General features: G+C 36.8%; 1 protein-coding gene and 1 long non-coding RNA gene across 2 annotated transcripts; both read left to right on the top strand.

The window, feature by feature from the left end:
- The first annotated feature begins 205 nt into the window (after nt 1-205).
- LOC134649298 (uncharacterized) lies at nt 206-3,602 on the top strand. Its single transcript, XR_010096948.1, has 3 exons — nt 206-240; nt 2,445-2,570; nt 3,528-3,602. It is a non-coding gene; the product is annotated as an uncharacterized LOC134649298 (long non-coding RNA).
- Nucleotides 3,603-3,772: 170 nt separating this feature from the next.
- LOC134649078 (uncharacterized protein YdcI) lies at nt 3,773-21,288 on the top strand. The gene is made up of 14 exons (XM_063503794.1): nt 3,773-3,919; nt 4,388-4,483; nt 9,011-9,273; nt 9,691-9,844; nt 10,181-10,407; nt 11,231-11,476; nt 12,271-12,505; nt 12,778-12,899; nt 16,580-16,727; nt 18,088-18,171; nt 18,553-18,695; nt 18,989-19,201; nt 20,010-20,266; nt 21,048-21,288. The coding sequence occupies exons 1-14, from the start codon at nt 3,773-3,775 to the stop codon at nt 21,233-21,235; spliced, it is 2,523 nt and encodes an 840-aa protein (XP_063359864.1). The 3' UTR covers nt 21,236-21,288.
- The last annotated feature ends 184 nt before the right edge of the window (nt 21,289-21,472 follow it).

Genomic DNA, 21,472 nt, shown 5'->3' with positions numbered 1-21,472 from the left:
AACAACATAATCGAGTCAAAATAATCGTCCTAGAAAGTCAACACTACTGAATGCATTATCAGCACGAACGAAGCCAACGAAGATAAATAATATTATTATTATTCAAGCGAAACGAAAGACTCGAAAGAGTGTGCACTTCAATGCTCTGAAAAATATTATTGTAACTTGCTGAATAAGGATACGTTAACATTACATTATTATTAACATTAACAGGACATGGGATCGTGCCAGTCGTGCCTGGTAAGTGTTTTTATAAATAATTTATCAATTTAACGGGTAGTTACTCTAATTGATAGATTTGTACATGAGAAAGGTAAAGTAGATATAACATAAACCGTTTTCTGAGCTCGTCGATCTCGTCGTGAGTGGTTGTTATTGTCTTCAAAAAGTCAGTTTTCAAAAATTGAAGTCGTTTTGTCATGTTTTGTTTGGCATTTTAGTAACGGAATAGTGATGTACCTACATTACTATTTCGTTACGTTGATATCGATATATGAACGTACGACGGATTTCCCTTTACGCACGCTTGAACCCTAGATAATAATGAATAAATTAACCATCTCGGGCACAATTTTAACCAGTTCATATTTTCAAAAGAACATGACTGTGGAATAGGGTGGAGCGAAATCCAAAATTCTTGAATATAGCAATGGAACCCCTCTAAAAGGATGTCTAATTTTTTTTTATTTGAGGGAAAAAAAAAATAAAAAAAATATTGGTATATACTTTTAGTCCTCTACTATTCGATTATATATAGCAATATATGTATATTTTTAATGAATTTAATTTATGCTTATTTTTTTATAACAAGTTTTATTCATTAAATAACATCTTTTTGTTACAGATATACTCGATTCCTATACTTATTTTTGTTTGTAACGTATATTTTTATGACACGGTGAAACCACGTAAACAGGGGTTTTATGGAAAAGGCCCTTTAACCCCCGGATATTGTGCACAAATCGGAGTTTACAACTTATTACAGAACCGTGAAAACTATTTTGAATGTGATAAGATAATAAAAATACTACTAGTAAAAGTGAATATATGCCTAACATACGTGTGAACATGACCCAAAAAGGGCGTAAGCGACGCCGAAGGGCAAAATTTGAAGCTTATTTAAACATATAAGCAAACCATTTTTTGCAGTAAAATGATACTTTTCGTAATCAATAACATCGTTACTTTGGCACAAGAATGTCTAGAAAAAATAACTCATATAATTTTTTTACACTGTAGCATTTTCCTTGTTTTGCATGAAATTGCTGTTTAATATGAATGTTTGAAATTTTATTATTTCATAAATATTGAAAAAGGCACAAACATTTTGGTAATAACTTATTATACGCCTATTAAGTATTATATAATTTCAATAAAATGTACACATATTAGTGAAATAGTATATTTAAATAATTGATGAAAATTTACCTTTATTAATTTCTTTAGCGGCTGGGTAGAGGGCTAAAAGTAGTGTTTATGTTGAAACTTGATATAATCACTATAATCTACATGACAAACTGCAACTTTTTGTACCGGTTCCACATTGATAATCAAATTTTTATTTTTTCCCATACAACGACGCTCCACCCTACTGTGGAAGTGTTAATTTAAACGTCATCATTTCATAGATAGACATTTGACGTTTATTTTATGATAACACTTCCACGTTCTGTGCTATCAAATCAATATCAAATTCGCTGCTTCGAATTAGCTTGGTCCAACTCTACCTATCCAGCGGGTGTCTTCTCGTATTTCATATCAGTGTATTGGCTTACTCGTGGCTAACTGACACCGCTTATTGTGCATTTTGTGTTATAAAGCAACATGCACATGCAGCAGAGCTCGGTTTTTTAATCACATGTAACACGAACTTTAAAGACGTCAATGTAAAGAAATACCTACATATAGCCAGACAAGCAACGTTATCAGTTGAGAACCGTTCCGTTGTTTGTTTTTGTATAAGTACGTGTTAGTAGTTAGTGGCAACTTCATTGGTTCATGTATTGAATAATATTAATAGAGTCTGTGCGGAAAGAGAAGAGTCGTGGAATGTATTGGGCCCCGTACATTCCACGACTCTTCTCTTTCCGCACAGACTCTATCTGTAAGTATTATTGTACCGTTTATGTCCAAATAAGCATTAAAACAAAAAGGCGCTAAATTCAAATTTTCTATGAAACCGTTAACCTTTCGCGCCTATTTTTTTTAAATTTGTAAAAAAATTTCTACTAACGGAAATGGCTTGACAGATAAATGTTAGTCTTAGTGGGTTTATATATTTAAATTTAGGTATTTAACATGGTATATGGATCCGTGGAAGTTTGTATGAAGGTGTGATTAACTAACCAACACGAATGTACCTACGTATATACTCTTATTTGTAGTTCGCTTTGAATTGTATAGCCGTAAAACGAATGATGACTTTAAGTTAATGTTTTTTTAAGGGGGACAATGATTCAGCATCAAGTATATGGGATAGGTCTCGGTCGCCTAAACGAGATGAACGCGTACAAACTAGAGCAACGCAAGGACCACCAAATCCGGCTTCATATAATCAGAGAGTTGCACAGGTAGGTGTAGTATCGAAATCAGCGAGCCAAATTAGCGTAATTTACGTCCGCACGGTCTGATTTGATCGAACAATTTAATCAGTTTGTCGAAAAATTGTCCAGTCTGGATTCCACTTAAGTTAACAATGCAAGAAGTGAGCCTTTGTTATGACACTTATGATGTAAAAATAACTATTGGCTGTATTTTATGTACTGATGATCATCCATTAATTATACAAATAGTTATAAATACAGTACCTATACACTGAATTATAATATATGTATGTATGTATGTATATACTTTATTGCACATAGAAATAAAAACACGAGAAACATAGTTACAGAGTAAATTAAATACAACAAAGGCGAACTTATCCCTGTATGGGATCTCTTCCAGTTAACCTTTGAGGAAACGAATAAAACAAAACAGAAGTAACGATGAATGACAAACAAAACAATAGTGTGCAATCACTAAAGTTAATGAAATGCAAGTTTTGAATACACATTGTTACAAATAATATACATAAACATAAATAGAAATACTTAAATAAATAAAAATAAAGCGTACATATATAAATATAACCTAAATTAAATAAATAAATAAATACTCAATATATATCATAAAACAAATAGATATGAGCTCGAACCAGAAAAGTAAAGGAAACTAAAGAAGTACTAATCGAGGAAAACCGAACTACTTATGTATCGGCAAGCCACAATTATTTTTTTTTTTTAATTTTTTAATATACGTAAGACTAACTCTGTATCTTGTACATATCGAAGACACTGTATTTCTACGACTGTATCCAGTGACTTGAAGAAATATACTTATACTTCCCTCTGCTTCGGTGCTTTTCATCAAGATCCCTCAGCTAAGCACCCTGGGTCTTACATGTTTAAATTTAACTCTTTACTTTGCTAAATAAAAATAATGAATTAAGTAGTTTCAAGACGCGTTTGTTTTAATTTTTACTCCAGACTGCTCCATTTACACGTCCACAGAATGAAGAGCGCAATGTATATGAAAGACTAAATCGACCTGTGGTAAGTGGCATTATTAAAACAAGAGGAAATTTATTTAAGATGTTTTACGTTTAAGTACTTGCTATATCAGTGGCGGCGCGTCGATAAAAGCTGATTCCCTCCGTCTTGCCTGTTTTTGGACGTTTGAGCAGAGTTGTAAAGGAAATATGTAAGCCAAATTAGGCGGCTTGCCTATGGATATGTTTGATGTACCGCCACTGAAAGACATGTACAATATTTGTAACCTTCTATTTAAGAGGCAGCAGGTAGTAACACCGATACGGAACGTCCAACCTACAGGAAACTACAATGTACCAACTACCTTAGGAAGTGGTACCAGTTCGAGGGTAAGTAAAGCTGATTAATTTATACGTGACTATTAGTAATATTTTCATGACAGAGACTAACTTATTGGTTACATTTTAATCAGAGACGATAGGAGATGACCGCTTCTCCATACAAAGTCCTTATTTTCCTCCCTATATTTATGTATTTATTTATTTAAACTTTATTGCACAATACACACAAATAATGTACAAATGGCGGACTACTATACTATATATTTACATTACGGAGAATATTTTTACACTTTTCATTGTAAATTAACCATGGCTACGCATCTTCGTTTGACATTTTCCGATTATGAGAAAACTGAAGAACGATAAACAAGCATTCCATACAAATGTTAACAGCTAAACATTTAAAAAAAAACGAAAATCTTCTCTGTAATTAATATTACCAGGGAGGAAAATGGAAAAGCGGCGACGTGACGTCATCCCCTTTCTCTTAAATCAGTGTTTTTTATTTAATTTTAGCCACGAGCCGTACACATACAGCAGACGTGCAATGTTCAACCAATAATAAATAATAACAGACCAATATTTACCATAGGAAGTGGCACCAATACACGGGTAAGTCATATTAAATATGACTAAATTTTATGAATACGAAATGGCCTCTTCTCTCATGGCCCTCTCTCATGTTGCTGGTAGCTTCCAGCGCTGATCTTCCGATTATATTGATAATACAATCTCACCCTTATTTTATTACTACTCAGCATCCACTTTAACTTCTTTCTTTAACAGACATAGATTTATGTTACTATACGTGAATGTTCATTTTATACCAATACCACTGACCATCCAGCCTCTAGACTCAACTTAGGCCAATTCTTTCATGAAACCGATGCTGCCAAAAATACAGGGGTGCGGGGGACGAGGTGAGCGAGTCCCGTGCCGTGATTGGTCCGTTCAAACACACGTGGGCGTCAGACAGAAATATCTGCCGGGCGCTAGTGATGTGACACGTTGAATAATAACATTGTCAATCACGGTCAATAATGTAATAACAGTAATAATATGCAAGCATGTTTTGAATGCTATGTTGATTCGTTCGTTCGAAAACATTAACCCATAACGTTGTGGTTTCGTTAGCAGGTGTATCTGCTTTATATAATTAATTTAAAAATAAACTATTGGTAAAAAGTTATGGGATTTAGAGAAGCGCGAGACGAGACGAGATGCGGATGCGGATATTCGCAACATCCCTGCTTGGAAGCACTTCATTCACGCAGCTCGCCCTTCGGCCTCGCTTTAAATTACTGAGGGTTGCACGCTTGGGAGTCGGGGTGAAGGCTTCGGGCCTTCGGCGGGTCAGCCTTCGGCCTCCCAGCCTGATATTCGCCCTTCGGGTTCGCTTAACCTACTTGGAAATTTTCCTTTGCCCGTGTCCGCCGCCATTTTGAGTGTTAATAAAAAATAATTCACATACTAATCTTGGGCCCCCAAGCTCGCCGCATGCCAAATCTCAACGCGCTCAGACCAACTTGAAAAAAAAAAATCATATCATAATCATAATCATAATTCTTTATTGCAACCATGGTATTACAAGGTGTTCTTATGTTAGTTAGTACATTTTGAAACTTTTTAAATGCAATTTGTGTTGTCTCGGGCCCTCTATGGCATTTGGTCGAGCACCCCCCACCTATCTCTCACCTTTGAAGCTTTTCATAAAAAATAAGTGGCCATTTTTACCGCCATATTGGTTTTATTAAAAAAAAATCCATAGGAATACAGCTAGGTGACCCCGAGTTTTCGTGACCAAAATTTTAGCGCGCTGGGAGCATTTTGAAAAATGATCGCCATTTTGAATCCGCCATTTTGAAAAAATAATGGCGGCTTCAGAAACTGTCAGCGTCCCTCTATGACATTTGGTCGAGCATCTCCCACGTATCTGTCACCGTTTAGTGACCAAAAGTCGGATAATCCGGTAGACCAAAAGTCGGATTTTTCTGGAAGTCGCCAAACCACCCCCTCTATACGACCGTATCAAAGTCAAATACCCCAGGAACCCCCTTCTGGGAGAGCAATTATGTCAATTAATCAGTCGGGTTGCTGCTTTATATACAGGGTGGATTTTCTTTTTGGCTCAGTGAGGGCAGCTACCAGATTCCGTACTGCTACGAGAAAACGGTCTTAGGAGACCTTCCCTCGATTTCAAATTAGATCCCATTCCTATTGAGGATCAAAAGCTTGTATCGAAGCAAAAAAAAATTCCGGCTAGAAAAGCCACAAATCGAGGAAAACTTTTCCCATAATATTTGAATGAAAATGAAAACTTTTATTTTTCACATGCTACTTTTGTATGCCAATCGATTCCATTCCTATCCAGTATCAATAGTTTCCTAGGGGTCGACTTACGGTAATGTACTAAAAAGCCACAAATTAATAAAAACTTTTTCCATACATTTACTATGGAGAAAATGTGAAATTTTATTCACAATTTTCTACCTCGCCCATCATTCGTACAGCAATGTCTTCATACAGTGTTATGGTTCTTAAATGTAACAGGACAGGACTGATTGGTCAAATATTATAGGAAAAGTTTTCCTCGATTTGTGGCTTTTCTAGCCGGAAATTTTTTTTTGCTTCCATACAAGCTTTTGATTCTCAATAGGAATGGGATCGATTGGCATAAAAAAAAGTTTGTCAAAAATGACCTTTTTCTCGTATCCTGTATGTTTTTTCCAAAATCTGTAAATGCCAATCTTCATTAATTTGAAATCGAGGGAAGGTCTCTTAAGACCGTTTTCTCGTAGCAGTACGGGATCTGGTAGCTGCCCTCACTGAGCCAAAAAGAAAATCCACCCTGTATTCGCGGTATCCTACTATACCCACCCATTAAAAACACCCTGTATAATTCTATTAAGAGATATTACATGGTTTAAATCAAATATTTATTTGTTATTATGTAAATGAAATGGTATTTAACACAATCTAACTAAATGAAGTTTAAATTATTTGGCCGAATGTTCAAGTATCATTGCCATGTTAGCAGTCGTACACAGAAAAAAAGCAAAAATTAAAAAGTTAAACCGACGCCCACTATTCTCAACAAAAATGGAATCAAAATAATGCATTTTAAATTGCAACCGTGTGTTTTTGTATAAAATTGGTCTTGTGATTAATTTAAATTTGCAATGTTTTTATAATCGCTAAAAGTAATACGAGTTAGTGTTGAGTCGCTCACTCGTGAGGCACCTCATTTGTACCACTCATTTTGTTAATTTGTCGCAATACTTCGTACCGCAAAAATGTCTTACTTCACTCCTCTATTCATTTTACTTGATTCTAAAATTATCTTTCTCCTAAAAGTTCTATTCTTAACCTCCAGAATTGCACTCCAATTAAATGTTACTATTTATTTATTTATTAAGGAAGTGATGAATACATAAATATGTATATACATTAAATATTTTTGTCGCCGTTGGAATTAATGGAATAGTCGACGCTGAAAATATGCTAGTACCTCACCTCATTTGAAGTAAGACATTGTAACACCTCATTTTAGTAAATGAGGTACTCATACAAACTCATTTTAAATTGATGTCCTACCCATCACTAATACGAGTACCTATGTAGTGCAGTGAATTTTTCGCAAATACCTATGCGATTTGAATTGAATTACCTTGTCAATAGTAAACAATCACATTCTATGGATATGGACATCACTAGTTTGGGCTGAGGAATGTCACGTAATAAAAGACAAGAAAGGATGTATACGGATGCAGCGCGATAGAAAGAGACTTTCTTAAAAGACGTCATCGAGTTTCAAGCGCTGTCAAATTTGATGAGACGCTTAAATTAAAATATTTTTTATCCAAATCTCTAAAAAATCGGCTTACCTGTGAAATGAAATGCCATTTTTTTGTACACCAGAGTTTTTAGTGTTCTTGCCACACAATTTGACACAACAATAATGCATTTTTGATAGCAAAAACTTCTTCGAGCTACCGAAGTTTCTAGACCGAGCCCGGTCCGCCGACTGAAGTAAGCGGTGTAGGCGTGACTCGAAGATGGAGTAACGCTACCGTATGTGTGGCAGAGGGGGTAGCGCGACTATGCTATGTCTAGAGGCTGGATGGTCAGTGACCAATACTCATGTTGTTTTAAAATGAGAGCGTAACTTACATTGTCAGGGATTCTTGTAACTTAATAATATATATTATATATATATATATATATAACTTAATAATACAAGGGTATTATCGATAACATTTACAAAAAATATTTGTTACAACACTGTTGACAACTATAGAGTTTTAACTCAGGGGCTCAGCAATACGTAGAAGTGAGATGCAAATAGTCTTCGTGTTTCGTGTCTCACGTTTAGGGACGTATCCTAAGTATCCTGTTGACCCTGTTGTCAGGGACTAAATTCAGAAAAGAGTCCAGACGAGCTGGGCAAATCGACCGAATCGAGGAAAATAATTGGCGCCAATCTCATCTAGCGTCCACACGCACACAAATTTAATCACCAATTTGCATTCCATAGATACTAACTTCGAAAATTGGCATTTTTGTGTCTGCACCTGCTGATTTGATCGGGGAATCAAATTGGCGTTTGCGTCCGCACGGCCTGATTCGATCGGACAATTTCATCAGATTGGCGAAAAATTGTCTCTTCTGGACTCTACTTAAAGGTTTTTACTTCCATCAGGAACTTTGAGAAATATATTCCTTTGTAAAATTATTCTTGTTATAAACACTCAACTAAAAAAATTAAATTTTGCGCCTTTTTCTACTGACAAAGTTGTTTGACCGGGTAATATTTTGGTATTCGAACGTACTAAACAGCTGTCGGAGCTGTCGAAAATGTCACTGTCACTAGTGACTGACACTGACACTACGTACTGTCAGTGTCACAGACAACTTGCCGCTTTCGTTTTACGTTTTGCTTTTGAAGGACTTCTTCTATTTACATTTTACAATTACATTCAGTATAGGAAGAAGTTGTCTTCTACAAACTATCCTAATTTTCTTTTATGCACTGCAATGGAAAAACCTACAACCACTACCCGAAAACGGAAGGCCGCGGTTGCAAAACAAGAGCCATCGCCGAGTAAAAGACTTAAGACTGATAAAAATGAAACTTTTAAGGTGCCAGCAAAACCTGACTCTAAACCCAAAGCCGCTGCTAGATCGAAGAAAATAGAAACAGTGTCAGATCAATCAGATGACGATGGACATGAATACATCGAGCATACTGTTGTTACATGGGATGAGGCAGAGGTGTTATCGCAGGTGGAGAGGGTGCCACTATACTTGGCTAAAAGTTTTGTTTCCCTCCTGGGATTAGGGTGTACTCTACCCTTTATTTGCAGATATAGAAAATCTGAAGTGGACTACTTAATGCCAGATCGGTATGTTTCGTTTTTTATTAATGTCATTTTCTGCATGCTATTAAAGATCATTTAAATTTTATTCAGTTATGTACTAACAAAGTTCAAAGTAAATAAATTTCACAAACTCCATAATTTTTAAACATCTCAGGTATATTTATTCATTTCAAAATCAAATGTCTTAAGTTAGTTGTTTCTTTTGCCTTATTAAGATTTGTTTTCATTTTATTTTAACCCTGTCAATATTTACTGTTCATTAGTGACCATTAATCTTTACATTTAAGTACAAACTTTTGGACCAATAATGCATATAATTTTCAGCCTTATAAATTTCTGTAGGTATATTATGTTTTGTTTAAGTACCTACCTTTGTTTAGGTACTATCAAAATATTAAAAAACAATACTCTTTGTTACAATGTTAATAATGCTCTTTTTAGGCTTCAAGAACTGTTTGAGAGCTACCAAAACATTACTACTTTAAAAAAGAAAACAAAAACTGTAATGGAGACATTGAGAAAATCTAAGAAACTGACACCAGATGTTCAGAGAAGTCTTTTGAATGCTCGGAATTTATCAGAACTTGACTTAGTGGTAAGATATACCTATTGTTCAATTCAATTCAATTGTATGTAATACAAGCTGGTTTCTGTCACTTAATTCGGTCAAACATACATCAATTAGTAGGACCTCAGTGAGGACCTCCCGGAGATGCATGATGTTTTGTTATGTACGGAGCCCCTCCGTAGCATTCCATCTATTAGAGGTTGTCTCTTCTGTCTCCATGCATCCTGGGCATAAGGGACTGTCTGTAACAGAAGTAATGAATGATACTTCTACTAATAAATTCCCAGTGAATTTTCTAAGGGTTAAATAACTTTTTTGGCTTGTTAGTTTTACCACAAGTGGTTTTTTTTTTTATGTTTTCAGTATGCCCCATTAAAGACCCACTCCTTATCACTAGCGGAAAAAGCGCGTAATCTAGGCCTGGAGCCTTATGCCATGAAACTACTCAATGGAGAGTATGTTGATCTACGGACATTGTGCACTCATCATGAGGAACTGTCATCGGTGGACAAAGTGGAGGCTCATGTGACGCACATCATTGCTGATGTCATTTATAAGGATACTAGAGTTATTGAACAGATGAGAAAATTGTAAGTTAATTTACATTAGATTGTACAAGTTGAGAGTTATATATGTAATTTCAGCATTTGTTAACGGACGGTATCGGCCTGTCAGTTAGAACAAGAAGTTGACAGTCCCGAACAACTGACAGGCCGATACCGTCCGGCGGACTGTTAATCAGTAGGCTCGTCCGGACTGTGAAGGCATTTCATAGGCATTCTACTAGTTTTGTGTTTTGAACTCCTATCTATCGCAAAGTAATCTTAATAAATTCGATTCGCGATAGGCCCGCTAATATTATGATGAAATAAGCATAGTTTTTCTTTGCCATAATATACCTACCTAAAATAAATTCCAATTTAATCTCATTATTATCAGTTTATCTATGTTGATTTATAAATGTTTGGGCAATAAGAGACAAATTTTACGTCAATACATCATGGTACGTTTACACGCTTGGCAAATCTCGACAAGCTTCCACAAACACAAGCATGTGAACGGGGTTGTTTGGCTTGGCTTGCGTGAGCTTGCAAGAGCTTGTCGCGATCCGGGCTAGTGTCGGTTTTTGGAGACAGAGCAATTGCCGACACAACTTCAACATCCACGTTTACCATGCTTGCTTGTCCGGAACACAGTAACGCACTCGCAAGCATGTAAATGGCATCCAAGCGTTTGTAAAGGCTTGAAGCTTGTAGACGATTGCCAAGCCTCAGCAAGCGTGTAAACGTACCATCAAACACCTAAAATATTAAGTATATTCTCTAGTTTTGTGATAAAATTTTGATAAAAAAAATGTAATTAACAGGGTTTGATGATGAGGCTAAAATGATTTCAATATTTTTTTCATTACAGGAAAGAGGAAACCAAATTCACAATCCAAACCAGCCGTACCAAAAGTTCGACAAAACCAAAGGAGAATGAGAATATCAAAGTTGACACCAAATCTGACCCTGACACTTACAAAGTGTATTTTGATTGGAAGTGCCCAGTTCATTTTGTCAAACCACATCAGACCTTGGCAGTTAATAGAGGAGAAGACGAAAAAATACTTAGTGTTAAAATAGTGGTACCTGATTGGTTTCATCAGAAGCTGGAGAGGTACGAATTGGTATATTCTATTGATATTGATATTTATTGAATATGTGTATTAATGTCTATGCATAGCATTCACACCATGAACTAGATATAGGGAACGTCATACTAAAGTCAAAGAAATTTGTACCTTCTATGTAGCAATCACAATCACAACATATTTGGGTGGATCAACTATTTCTTGTTGTTATCCTGTCCAGTCAGCCAAGAGACAATAGTAGCATAGTTTGTTAGAAGACATTGTACACCACCTTCTTCTGACACGCTTGGTAGACGACCCTCAATGGAAAGGATTTACAAATATCACAAAAAAGCGTGTTTGGTAAATTTAAATGCCTAAAAATCAGGTTTTAAGAGTGACCCAGGAGAACGTAACCATGGCAACGAGTGACAAGAAAAAGTTGATTCACCCATTTATGTAAGTGGCAACGCCATATTGCAATTACGCTGTATGTGTACTATTAAAATAATGTAATGTAACTAGACTCAAATTCCTTTGAATCTATTAACCATTTTATTTGAATCAATACATAAAATCGTAAAACTCTGGTAGTATTTAACTTTAAAATCTTCGTACTCATATCATAATTTTAGGAATTTAGGACAAGCTCTTCAAACAAGCCAAATTTTATCCAAAACAAAAATAAAATCGTGTTTTTTTTATATCTTCCCGAATAGCCAAACTACCATGATAAAGTAGCGATACAGCTATATCGCATAGCATGTTCCACCGCCTGATAAACCGTGCGTTTCCACCGGCATAGCAAATACTCGTGTATGATGAACTGCTTATTTTTCAGATTTTGTATGACACTATGGAGCAGCAATCACTGGGTCCACAAAGGTCTAGAAGACGCGTACAACCGCCTTATCAAGCCGTGGCTGTCAAGGAAAGTTAGGACGGACCTGACCACAGAGGCACATAAAGAGGCTGTGAAGACTTTTACAACTAATCTGGAGAAGTATTTGTTGACTGAACCGGTAAAGAATAGGAGGATAGCAGGATTGGATCCTGGCTTCAAAGCCGGTTGTAAGGTAAATTATGATTGAAACTAGTTTTTACGAAAGCGTTGACACCTGACCTTTAAAACCAGAGGGTAAACTAGGCCTTCATTGGGCCTTTACTGAAAAGCGACTGGTAAATATCAAATGATATTTCGTTCCGAAAAACTCTTTGGTACAAGCCAGGGTTTGAACCCGCGACCTCCGGATTGCAGTCGCACGTTGTTACCACTAGGCCATCAGCGCAGTCCATTTTAACTTATGTAACTTTAATAAGTTAAACGATATTTTTACTTGTTTTTCAGATAGGTATCATAGATTCAGATGGAGAAAAGTTAGAGGCGTGTACTATTCATCCAAATTTAAGACAGAACATGAAGTTTGACCCTGCCGCTACACAATTAAGAAATCTATTTACCAAACACAAGTAAGCAAAGTTTTATATGGTTGCAATTTTATTGCTTCATGCATTTCAATAAGTTTACGATGACGCGTTATGTATAATAGGTATTTTCTCAAACATGCAATGAAATGTCGTCGCTCCGGGCGTTATATCAGGCTTCGAAGTATCACGTTTAGGGCGGAGCAACTCCAGAGAACTGTAAAGGAATTTCATACGAAATTGAAGGCCTAGGCCGGGAAGTAATTTTTTTTTAATTCTAATGTAAACATGGGGTCTGTGTCCATGAACAGGCTAAACAGCCGAATTATATTTTTTATTTTTAGTGAATGAATGGTTATTGGACCAAAATATCCGTGTTAACGCCTGTTATACACGAACGTACTGATATTAAGAATACGAATCTGTATGATTCAATGTGTTGATGATTAAATTTAAAATCTTGTCTATACGTAAGTCACCAGAGACCATAGACAATATTTAAAATCCTCTGCATTTATTTTATTTATTGAAATTGAGATTCTTATTATCAGGTTGTGTATAATGGCCCTAATAGGGTCTATTCGAACACTACACACGCGAAATACGGACGACTTCCGTAAAAAAAAGGCATTAGGGCAGGATTGGAAGGAAAATTAAAAAACTTTTGTCGTGTAGCTATTGGTGGTTGATATTTATAATTTGTTTTTTTTAATGGTGATTTTTTTTATTTCATTGCATATGTTTGAGAAAAGCACTATACATGCCTAGCCGTGAAAAGGTCTTGCCGACTTCGTATCACTATCCAGCCTCCCTACGGTCGGCCGTCTATACCTACTCACCCGGCAAGCCCTTCTTTCCCGGCGTCTGCAGTAATGTACTATTATGGCATTCGAAGGGTTAACCTTTGGAATGCCAAGCACACCTACAGATGTCGTTACTAGTCGTGCCCACCGCGCAAAGGACCACTATAGGTGTTATGGTGTGGCGGACGCCGTCAAAGTAACCTTCACACTTACGAGTATGGTTTACGAGGGGTATTCAAAATATTCTCGGTATGAGAATGAAAACAAACAAGTACGAAAAGTTTGATATTTTTATTTTTCAATATACTCCCCCCCTATGTTCATACACTTAAAAGATCGATCAATTATTATTTTTAATCCCTCGTAAAAATATTTTTTATCTTTCGTGTAAAAATGCTCCTCCACTGCCGCCTTCAATGCTTCATCGTCAGAAAATTTATTTCCACGCAGATCCTTTTTAAGATTGGGGAGCAAAAAGAAGTCGCTGGGGGCTAAGTCCGGACTATACGGTGGGTGAGTAACAGTTTTAAACCCACGTTCAACAATAGCTGCCTTGGCAATATGAGCAGTATGGACGGGGGCGTTGTCATGCAGAAGCAGAATACCTTTGGTTAACTTTCCTCGCCTCTTTTCTTTAATTAAATCCTTTAATTGACGTAGAATGTTAGCGTAGTACTGTCCTGTGATATTTACACCTTTTTCTTTATAATCGATTAGTAATACTCCTTCACAATCCCAAAATATCGTGGCCATGACCTTGCCAGCTGAAGGGATGACCTTCAACTTCTTGGGATGAGCTGAACCCTTAATGTGCCACTGCATGGACTCTTGTTTACTCTCTGGGTCATAATGATGAACCCAGGTTTCATCTCCAGTAACTATTCTTTGCAGCACCTCATCAGGATTTTCACCGCACAGGTCAATAAAATCGGAACAACAAGCTACACGCATGTCTTTTTGAAGCCGAGTCAGCATTCGCGGAACCCATCTTGCACTTACTTTTGACATATTAAGATGGTCATGTATAATATCATGTACGGTACCAATAGAGAGATTGGTTACTTGTGCTATAGATTTTACCTTCACTCGACCATCTTCCAATATAAGTTTTTCCACTTTATCAATATTTTCTTGTGAAGTAGCTACTACAGGCCGGCCAGGTCTAGGGTCATCTTCAATACTCTCCCTTCCGCGTTTAAACTCGCTTGACCACTTTTGAATGGTAGATAAAGAAGGAGCAGACTCACGGTAAACACAATCCATTTCCTCTTTTATGGTTTTTTGATTTTTACCCTGTTTTGTCAAGAATTTTATCACGCATCGATGTTCTAATTTAGTTAACATTGTCAATTCGCACAGGATGTTCATGTTTGTTCAGCAATTGCAGAAAAACAAAAGACTATCTCGGTTCGAATTATACTTTTTTTTAATGTCAATGAATAAACCTTAGCGGCCAGTAACGAAAGAAATTTTAGAAGAGGTCGTAAGATATCAATACCGAGAATATTTTGAACGCCCCTCGTATATTAGCTCGCTTGCGCCCGGGATCTTGGCGTTTGAGTGATGTTTGTGTTCATGAGTTCATGACATAAGCGTTCAAAGGTTTAAATATTAATAATAAAATAAAAACCTTTATTGACAGGCAAGGATTACCCATAAAAAGTTTAAAGACACAATATAACAATATATACCTACTTAATAAATAAACCGAATTGAATATATGTTAAAGGCATTGATATAGTATAAAGAACTGGATACCCAATCAGCCGCCAAAAATGGCCCCACAAAAGTGATGTCAAAACAGATCATGCATTACTTTTTCGTTTAGTCTTGTTTGAAACGCTCAAATGTGAAGTTGTCAACAATTACGAAATGTGCCGTTAAAATATGTAAAAATAACAATGATAAAACAAGGAAAAAGGATGGAATGTATTTCTTTCGGTTAATTCTTTGGATAGCATTACATAATTTATGTAATCTGGTGGTAATTTTATGGTTTTGAATAAATTAATTTTTTAGTACCAAAGAAGGGATGTCAAGGAACAAAATTCTATCGAGTCGATGTGAGGTCAATATTTTTTTATATTTTTATATGGAATTCATTAGAAATAATATTGTTTAAATTGAAGATTTCCAAGAAAACCTATGCGACGTGCAAAGTGGACTGCTATTTAATTATAGCAAGAGATAGGGGTGATGCAGTTTTAAAAAAGGCAAAACGGCACTTGTGTGTTTGGCCCATTTCCCTGTTTCCGACATATACACCACCAATAAGGGCTTATATCGACTAACTGTAAATGCTAAACCTGTCGGAACACAATGACAACCACAGGATTTTTTTTTATAAAAATCCAATCAGTATCTAAATGTCCCCGTGCACCCGTGCTATGAGTAAATGTAGATCTTAAATACACAGCTATTTAATAAGTAGAATTTATTTCAAGGAAATTAGTATTTAAAGACGTATACTTACGAATTAAAAATTTAATTTGTTTGAATTTGAACCACGAATTAATTTTATTTGAGCTCCCGATTAAATTAAATTTGTTTTATTTATTACTTCAATTTTAATATTTTCCTGTACAGTAATACATATTAAAGTGTACCAAAGTGACTCCATTCGTTCATTATTCTCGTTTGACGTTGTTTGACGTAAATAAGTTACGTTTAGTGCCATCGGACTAAATTTTTTAACAGTGTTGGTACTTATGTTTGCAAATTTGACACTTAATGCTTACGACATTAAGCTCTTTTCTGTACGAAACATTTATCTTGACTCAAAATTTACGTAAGCGTTTTTATCATCAATGCAAATGGTGCGAAACGTCATTGGGATCCACATTTCTTGACGTTTTTGTTCTGCTTTGTGTGTCTATTTCTTTTATATTAAGGCAGTGGTTAAAGGTTGATGATTTCTTTCAGTGTGGAATTAATCGGCTTAGGGAACGGCACGGCCTGCCGCGAAACCGAAGCGTGGCTTAAATATCACCGTATATCGGACTCCATTCCTGTAATTATCGTGCCGGAGCAAGGGGCATCGATTTATTCTATTAGCAAGGAGGCCCAAAAGGTAAATCGGCAGATGTAAATACAAAAACTCAATTTAAACCCTTGAAATCGAAATACAAATCTGATCGCTGTCCCGAGAACGCGTACAGGAACTACACCATCCGTGCGCTTAAGAGTAGGTTCACACGGCAACGTCCTGCACGTTTTTTCACGTATTCGGTTTTAAACGTACAAACAGTCGGGTGTTCACGCGGATTTTTATGCGTTTAAAAACCGTTTTTACGCCGAATAGCGATAGTTTTCACGCCGAATAGTGACAGTTTTCACGCCGAATAGCGACAGTTTTCACGCAGTTTTCGCAGTGGGCAGACGTCTGAGATGGATCCACGCTTCATCGTACTTTTATATTGGTATCGATGGCGACAAAGGTTTCGCCGTCGACAAAGCATCAGCTTTCATAATTTCCTTCCAAGCCGCTTGAGTTGCGACACGATTTTTATAAAGATCGGTAGTTTTATCTCACAAAACGGACTTTTGTTCGATTAAATTAATTAATAATTCATTGTCCATCAAAGATTCGTCAATCATTTTGAAATAATCTTGAAATTGCAAGCAAAATACGTGCGTTCCCGCCAAAAGTTGCTCTAGTACCATAGACGCTTGTTCGGTTTCTATTCGATAAAAAACGTATAACATCGGGCCGTGTGAATGAAACAGAACTATACTACTCGCCACTGCAAACCGAATACGTTAAAGTTCATTCGATTTGCTTGACAAGTCCGGTGAGTATCCGTTTAAACGTATAAAGAATGTACGTTTTTTTGCAGGACAAACGCCGTGTGAATAGTTCTATGCACAAAGTATGTGCCACTATTTATACTGCAAGAAAACGTGCAGGACAATGCCGTGTGAACGTAGCCTAACGTCTTAAACTCATTTCTGTCATGGGCACCCAGTGAAAGCATAGAAAGTGATCTGTTTGCAAGTCAGTGGACGGATGTGTGCCGTATGTGCTTGAGGTACTGTGAGGTGATGGATGGAAGTTGAATATTTTCTTTTTTCTCTAATTATATATTGAATTGTAGATTATGTTATGCTGTATAACTTTTATGTAATGAATAAATTGACCGTCAAAGACGCGCGTAGCTACGGCTCAATATCAATCTTCGTACATACCGACAAGAGTCACGATGACGCGCCACGCACGATAGGTCCAGCGTTCAGAGGGTTCATGTGTCCGTAGATTATCTTTAAAATCTTGAATTAAACCCACAAGAATTTCAGAACTCGCTGCGAATATTTTAATTGTGCGATAACCACTCTATAAGTATACCTATTTACTCTACCACCACGCTTTACAGTTGTTTCTTGTAGGTGTACAATACAAATATGAATGTTGCTTTTTATATTTCATGTTCTAGGAGCACCCAAATATGGACCCTAACCTCATATCGGCATTGTCTATCGCTAGAAGAGTTCTAGATCCCCTAGGAGAACTTATCAAAGTAAGTATTACCACATGTTCTTTTAAATAAACCTTATGAAAAAAAACCGACCATAATGAAACATTTCAACCGCTCGCGCACTGCATAAACGCTGCAAATCGTACTGTAAAATTCACTAGAATAGCGAGCGATCCTATCGCAAGTGCTTCGCGAACAGCGCCATGGCCAGACCAGGACTTAAAGATCCCCTCGACTTCCGGGGATCAAAAGACAGCCAATAATCAACCCTGAAGTATACATTTTAGAATTGATTTTTGATTATTTTTGCTGACCCCACATCGCGTTGGTGGAAAGCGAGGGATTAAGCGAATACTTGTCGCTTTTCATACAAAATGTACTTTATTACATTTTCACATCTTATACTTTATTGTTAAATTCCAGGTTGACCCAAAAAATCTCGGCGTAGGGCTTTACCAGCACGACATACCGCCAAAGATGTTGGATACAGCACTGGATTGTGCCGTTGAAAAGATCGTCAGCTTGGTTGGTGTGGACATTAATACTGCTTCGTTGGCCTTACTAAGGTAAATGTTACTTTATACATTTTACTATATTAGTATCACTACATAGTATAAAACAAAGTCGCTTCCCGCTGTGTGTCCCTATGTATGCTTAGATCTTTAAAACTACGCAACGGATTTTGATGCGGTTTTTTTTAAATAGATTGAGTGATTCAAGAGGAAGGTTTATGTATAATTTGTTAACCTGTGCAAAGCCGGGGCGGGTCGCTAGTATTACATAAATCTCAACAGATTAGATTAGATTATTAAACGTTAACTTATGACTACCAGTTACCACTGATTTCTAATTATTTCAGGCGAATATCGGGACTGAATGAGGGCCGTGCTAAAAAACTAATTGCCTATCGCAAAGACAACGGCGGATTCACTACCAGGGCCGAAATACTCAAAGTGACGGGCATCGGGAAAATCACATTTCAACAATGTGCCGGTTTTCTAAAGATTATCGGTGGGAGTGAGCCTCTCGACTCTACCATTATTCATCCGGAAAGTTATGGCGTAGCAAAATTGTAAGTTTTACAGAATGTTTTACATGAGTTGTCATATCAATTTGAACCTAGATCGTAAGGTCGATGTTTGAAAGGATTAGTTTACAAAATGTTAACAGAATATCTTTTAAAACTATCGCTACAATTTCAACCTTCTTGACTAGATCGTAAGCTTGATTTAGTAACTTATCTACAGAGCCAGGACGCGTTCGCTTATGAGACCAGTACGTCGATTATATGAATACCAGAAAATTCCTTAGGTAAAGAAAGTGTAGTGGGATTACACCTAATCCTTAAAATGAGTCCTTGAAACAAATATGCCTACAATGATAGGGATTGTATTAGGTATTTGTGTAGGCTTGTAGGCAATTGCTTCAAAAGGGCACTTGCCGCAACTGACCTTTCCTTGCCTTCGCTTAGTGCATACTAGCGACGTTTACACAGCGAATATAGGATGCTAGACGTGAATCATCTTTGATCTTTTAGCAATCGATCACTATTTTCCCTAAATAGGGAATATTACGCAAAACTCTGCGTAGAGTGCGTCACTAGCACAAACGCGAAACACGAAAATCGAAAGTTCGGTTTCTGCATCTCTATCAGTCTCGCGTATTCTATCGATACCTGTAAATAAACAGCATTATTGCATCAATGGCATAGTGAAAAGTTGTCAAAAAACTGTTTAAGGTATAATTTACTCTATGATTTAGGATGTGCACTAGTGCTGCACTCTAGCGGCAGAACATTGCAGTAATACTCCCTAATGAGTTGAGGTATTATTAATTTCCCCACAATTGCATTTACAATTTATTTTTGTATTTTTTTTTAGATTTGCAAATAAACTTAGCATTGACATCAACCAACTCACCCAATCACATTTCGCCGTATTAGTTGAAAGGAAGACCTCAACCCTCGACATCAGCTCCCTCAGCAAAGAGCTAAAGACAGACGCCGGAACTCTAGAGCTCATAGTGAATGCTTTTAAACAGAAGCCGCATGAGGACAATATTATAGTATTCTGCAAGCCGGTGTACTCTATGGCTATTCAGGCGACAGATGAGCTGAAGGAAGGTCAAACTTTGACAGGTGAGACTTTTCTTGAGGCTGTTTTTGACGTTCGTTATATTATAAGCGTGCGGATGGCACGACAGGCGTGTCATCAAAGTTTTTAACGTGTGGCGTATGACACGATAGGCGTGCCATCATATTCTATGGCGTAAGGCACGCCTCTCGTGTCATGGAATTGTTCGCCGCCACAGCCAAAAGTTTTCGAAAATGGGACAAGCAATGAAACGGTTAAAAGAGAAGACTTTTCTGTTCTCACTAGTTAAGGATAAGCCTAATTGTTGGTTATGACTTATGACTAACGTATAGAGTTAGACCAAGAAAAGTCTGCAGCGATTTTGATAGCCCACGCAGTGCAAGTGTTATTTATACGTCATAATTTCATAGAAGTTTGACGTTTAAAATTACACGTGCACTGCGTGGGCTATCAAATCCAATGCATCGGACTTTGCTTGGTCTGACTCTAGGTATCGGCCAAAATTGGGCCCAGCGTAGTTTTGGATTATATATGTGGTTTTCACTAAGGTTTTTAACCTCCGCAAACTAAAAAGACGAATGAAACGTAATTCTGTATATGACACTAAAATTGCTGCTGGTTATAACGACATTTACTACATTAATCTCTTATTGTTACGAATAGCTGCGACGACATCGCTTTTAAAAAAAAAAAATATTTCGCCGACGGTACAGATGTAGTGCATAATTCTTTTCCTTTGACGGTCGCCCAAGCATTGTTGGTCGATGGGCTTGAAACTTATCAATGGTTAATTGTATGTATATAATTAATACCTATCTATTTCAGGAGTGGTCCGCAACGTGGTTCCCTTCGGCTGCTTCGTCGACTGCGGGTTCAAGGACAACGGCCTCATCCACAGAAGCAACCTCGGCGGCAACCAAACACCAAAACTGGGTGATCGTGTAAAAGTCACCGTCATCGCTTCGCCTAAACCGAAAAAGATACAACTGAGACTGGAGAAAATTCTTGATTGATACTTTAAGGTATATATTTTTTGTATTTGTTTTGTCCCATTCCAGATGATTGTGATATACATAACTGATATAGTTAAGAATAATTGTTGAATGTTTAATTAATAAATTGATTATTATTGCCAACTCAACTTTATTAATAAAATTAAGACTAAGAAATTAAACTACAAATTAGAGACGCTTTTACAACTCGACGCGCGCTTCTTCCATGGAAAATGTGTCGTTAACCCTTTGTACGCC

This window comes from Cydia amplana, chromosome 6 (assembly GCF_948474715.1).
Source record: "Cydia amplana chromosome 6, ilCydAmpl1.1, whole genome shotgun sequence".
Classification (NCBI taxonomy): domain Eukaryota; kingdom Metazoa; phylum Arthropoda; class Insecta; order Lepidoptera; family Tortricidae; genus Cydia; species Cydia amplana.
This window is presented reverse-complemented; position numbering and strand designations above follow the sequence as displayed.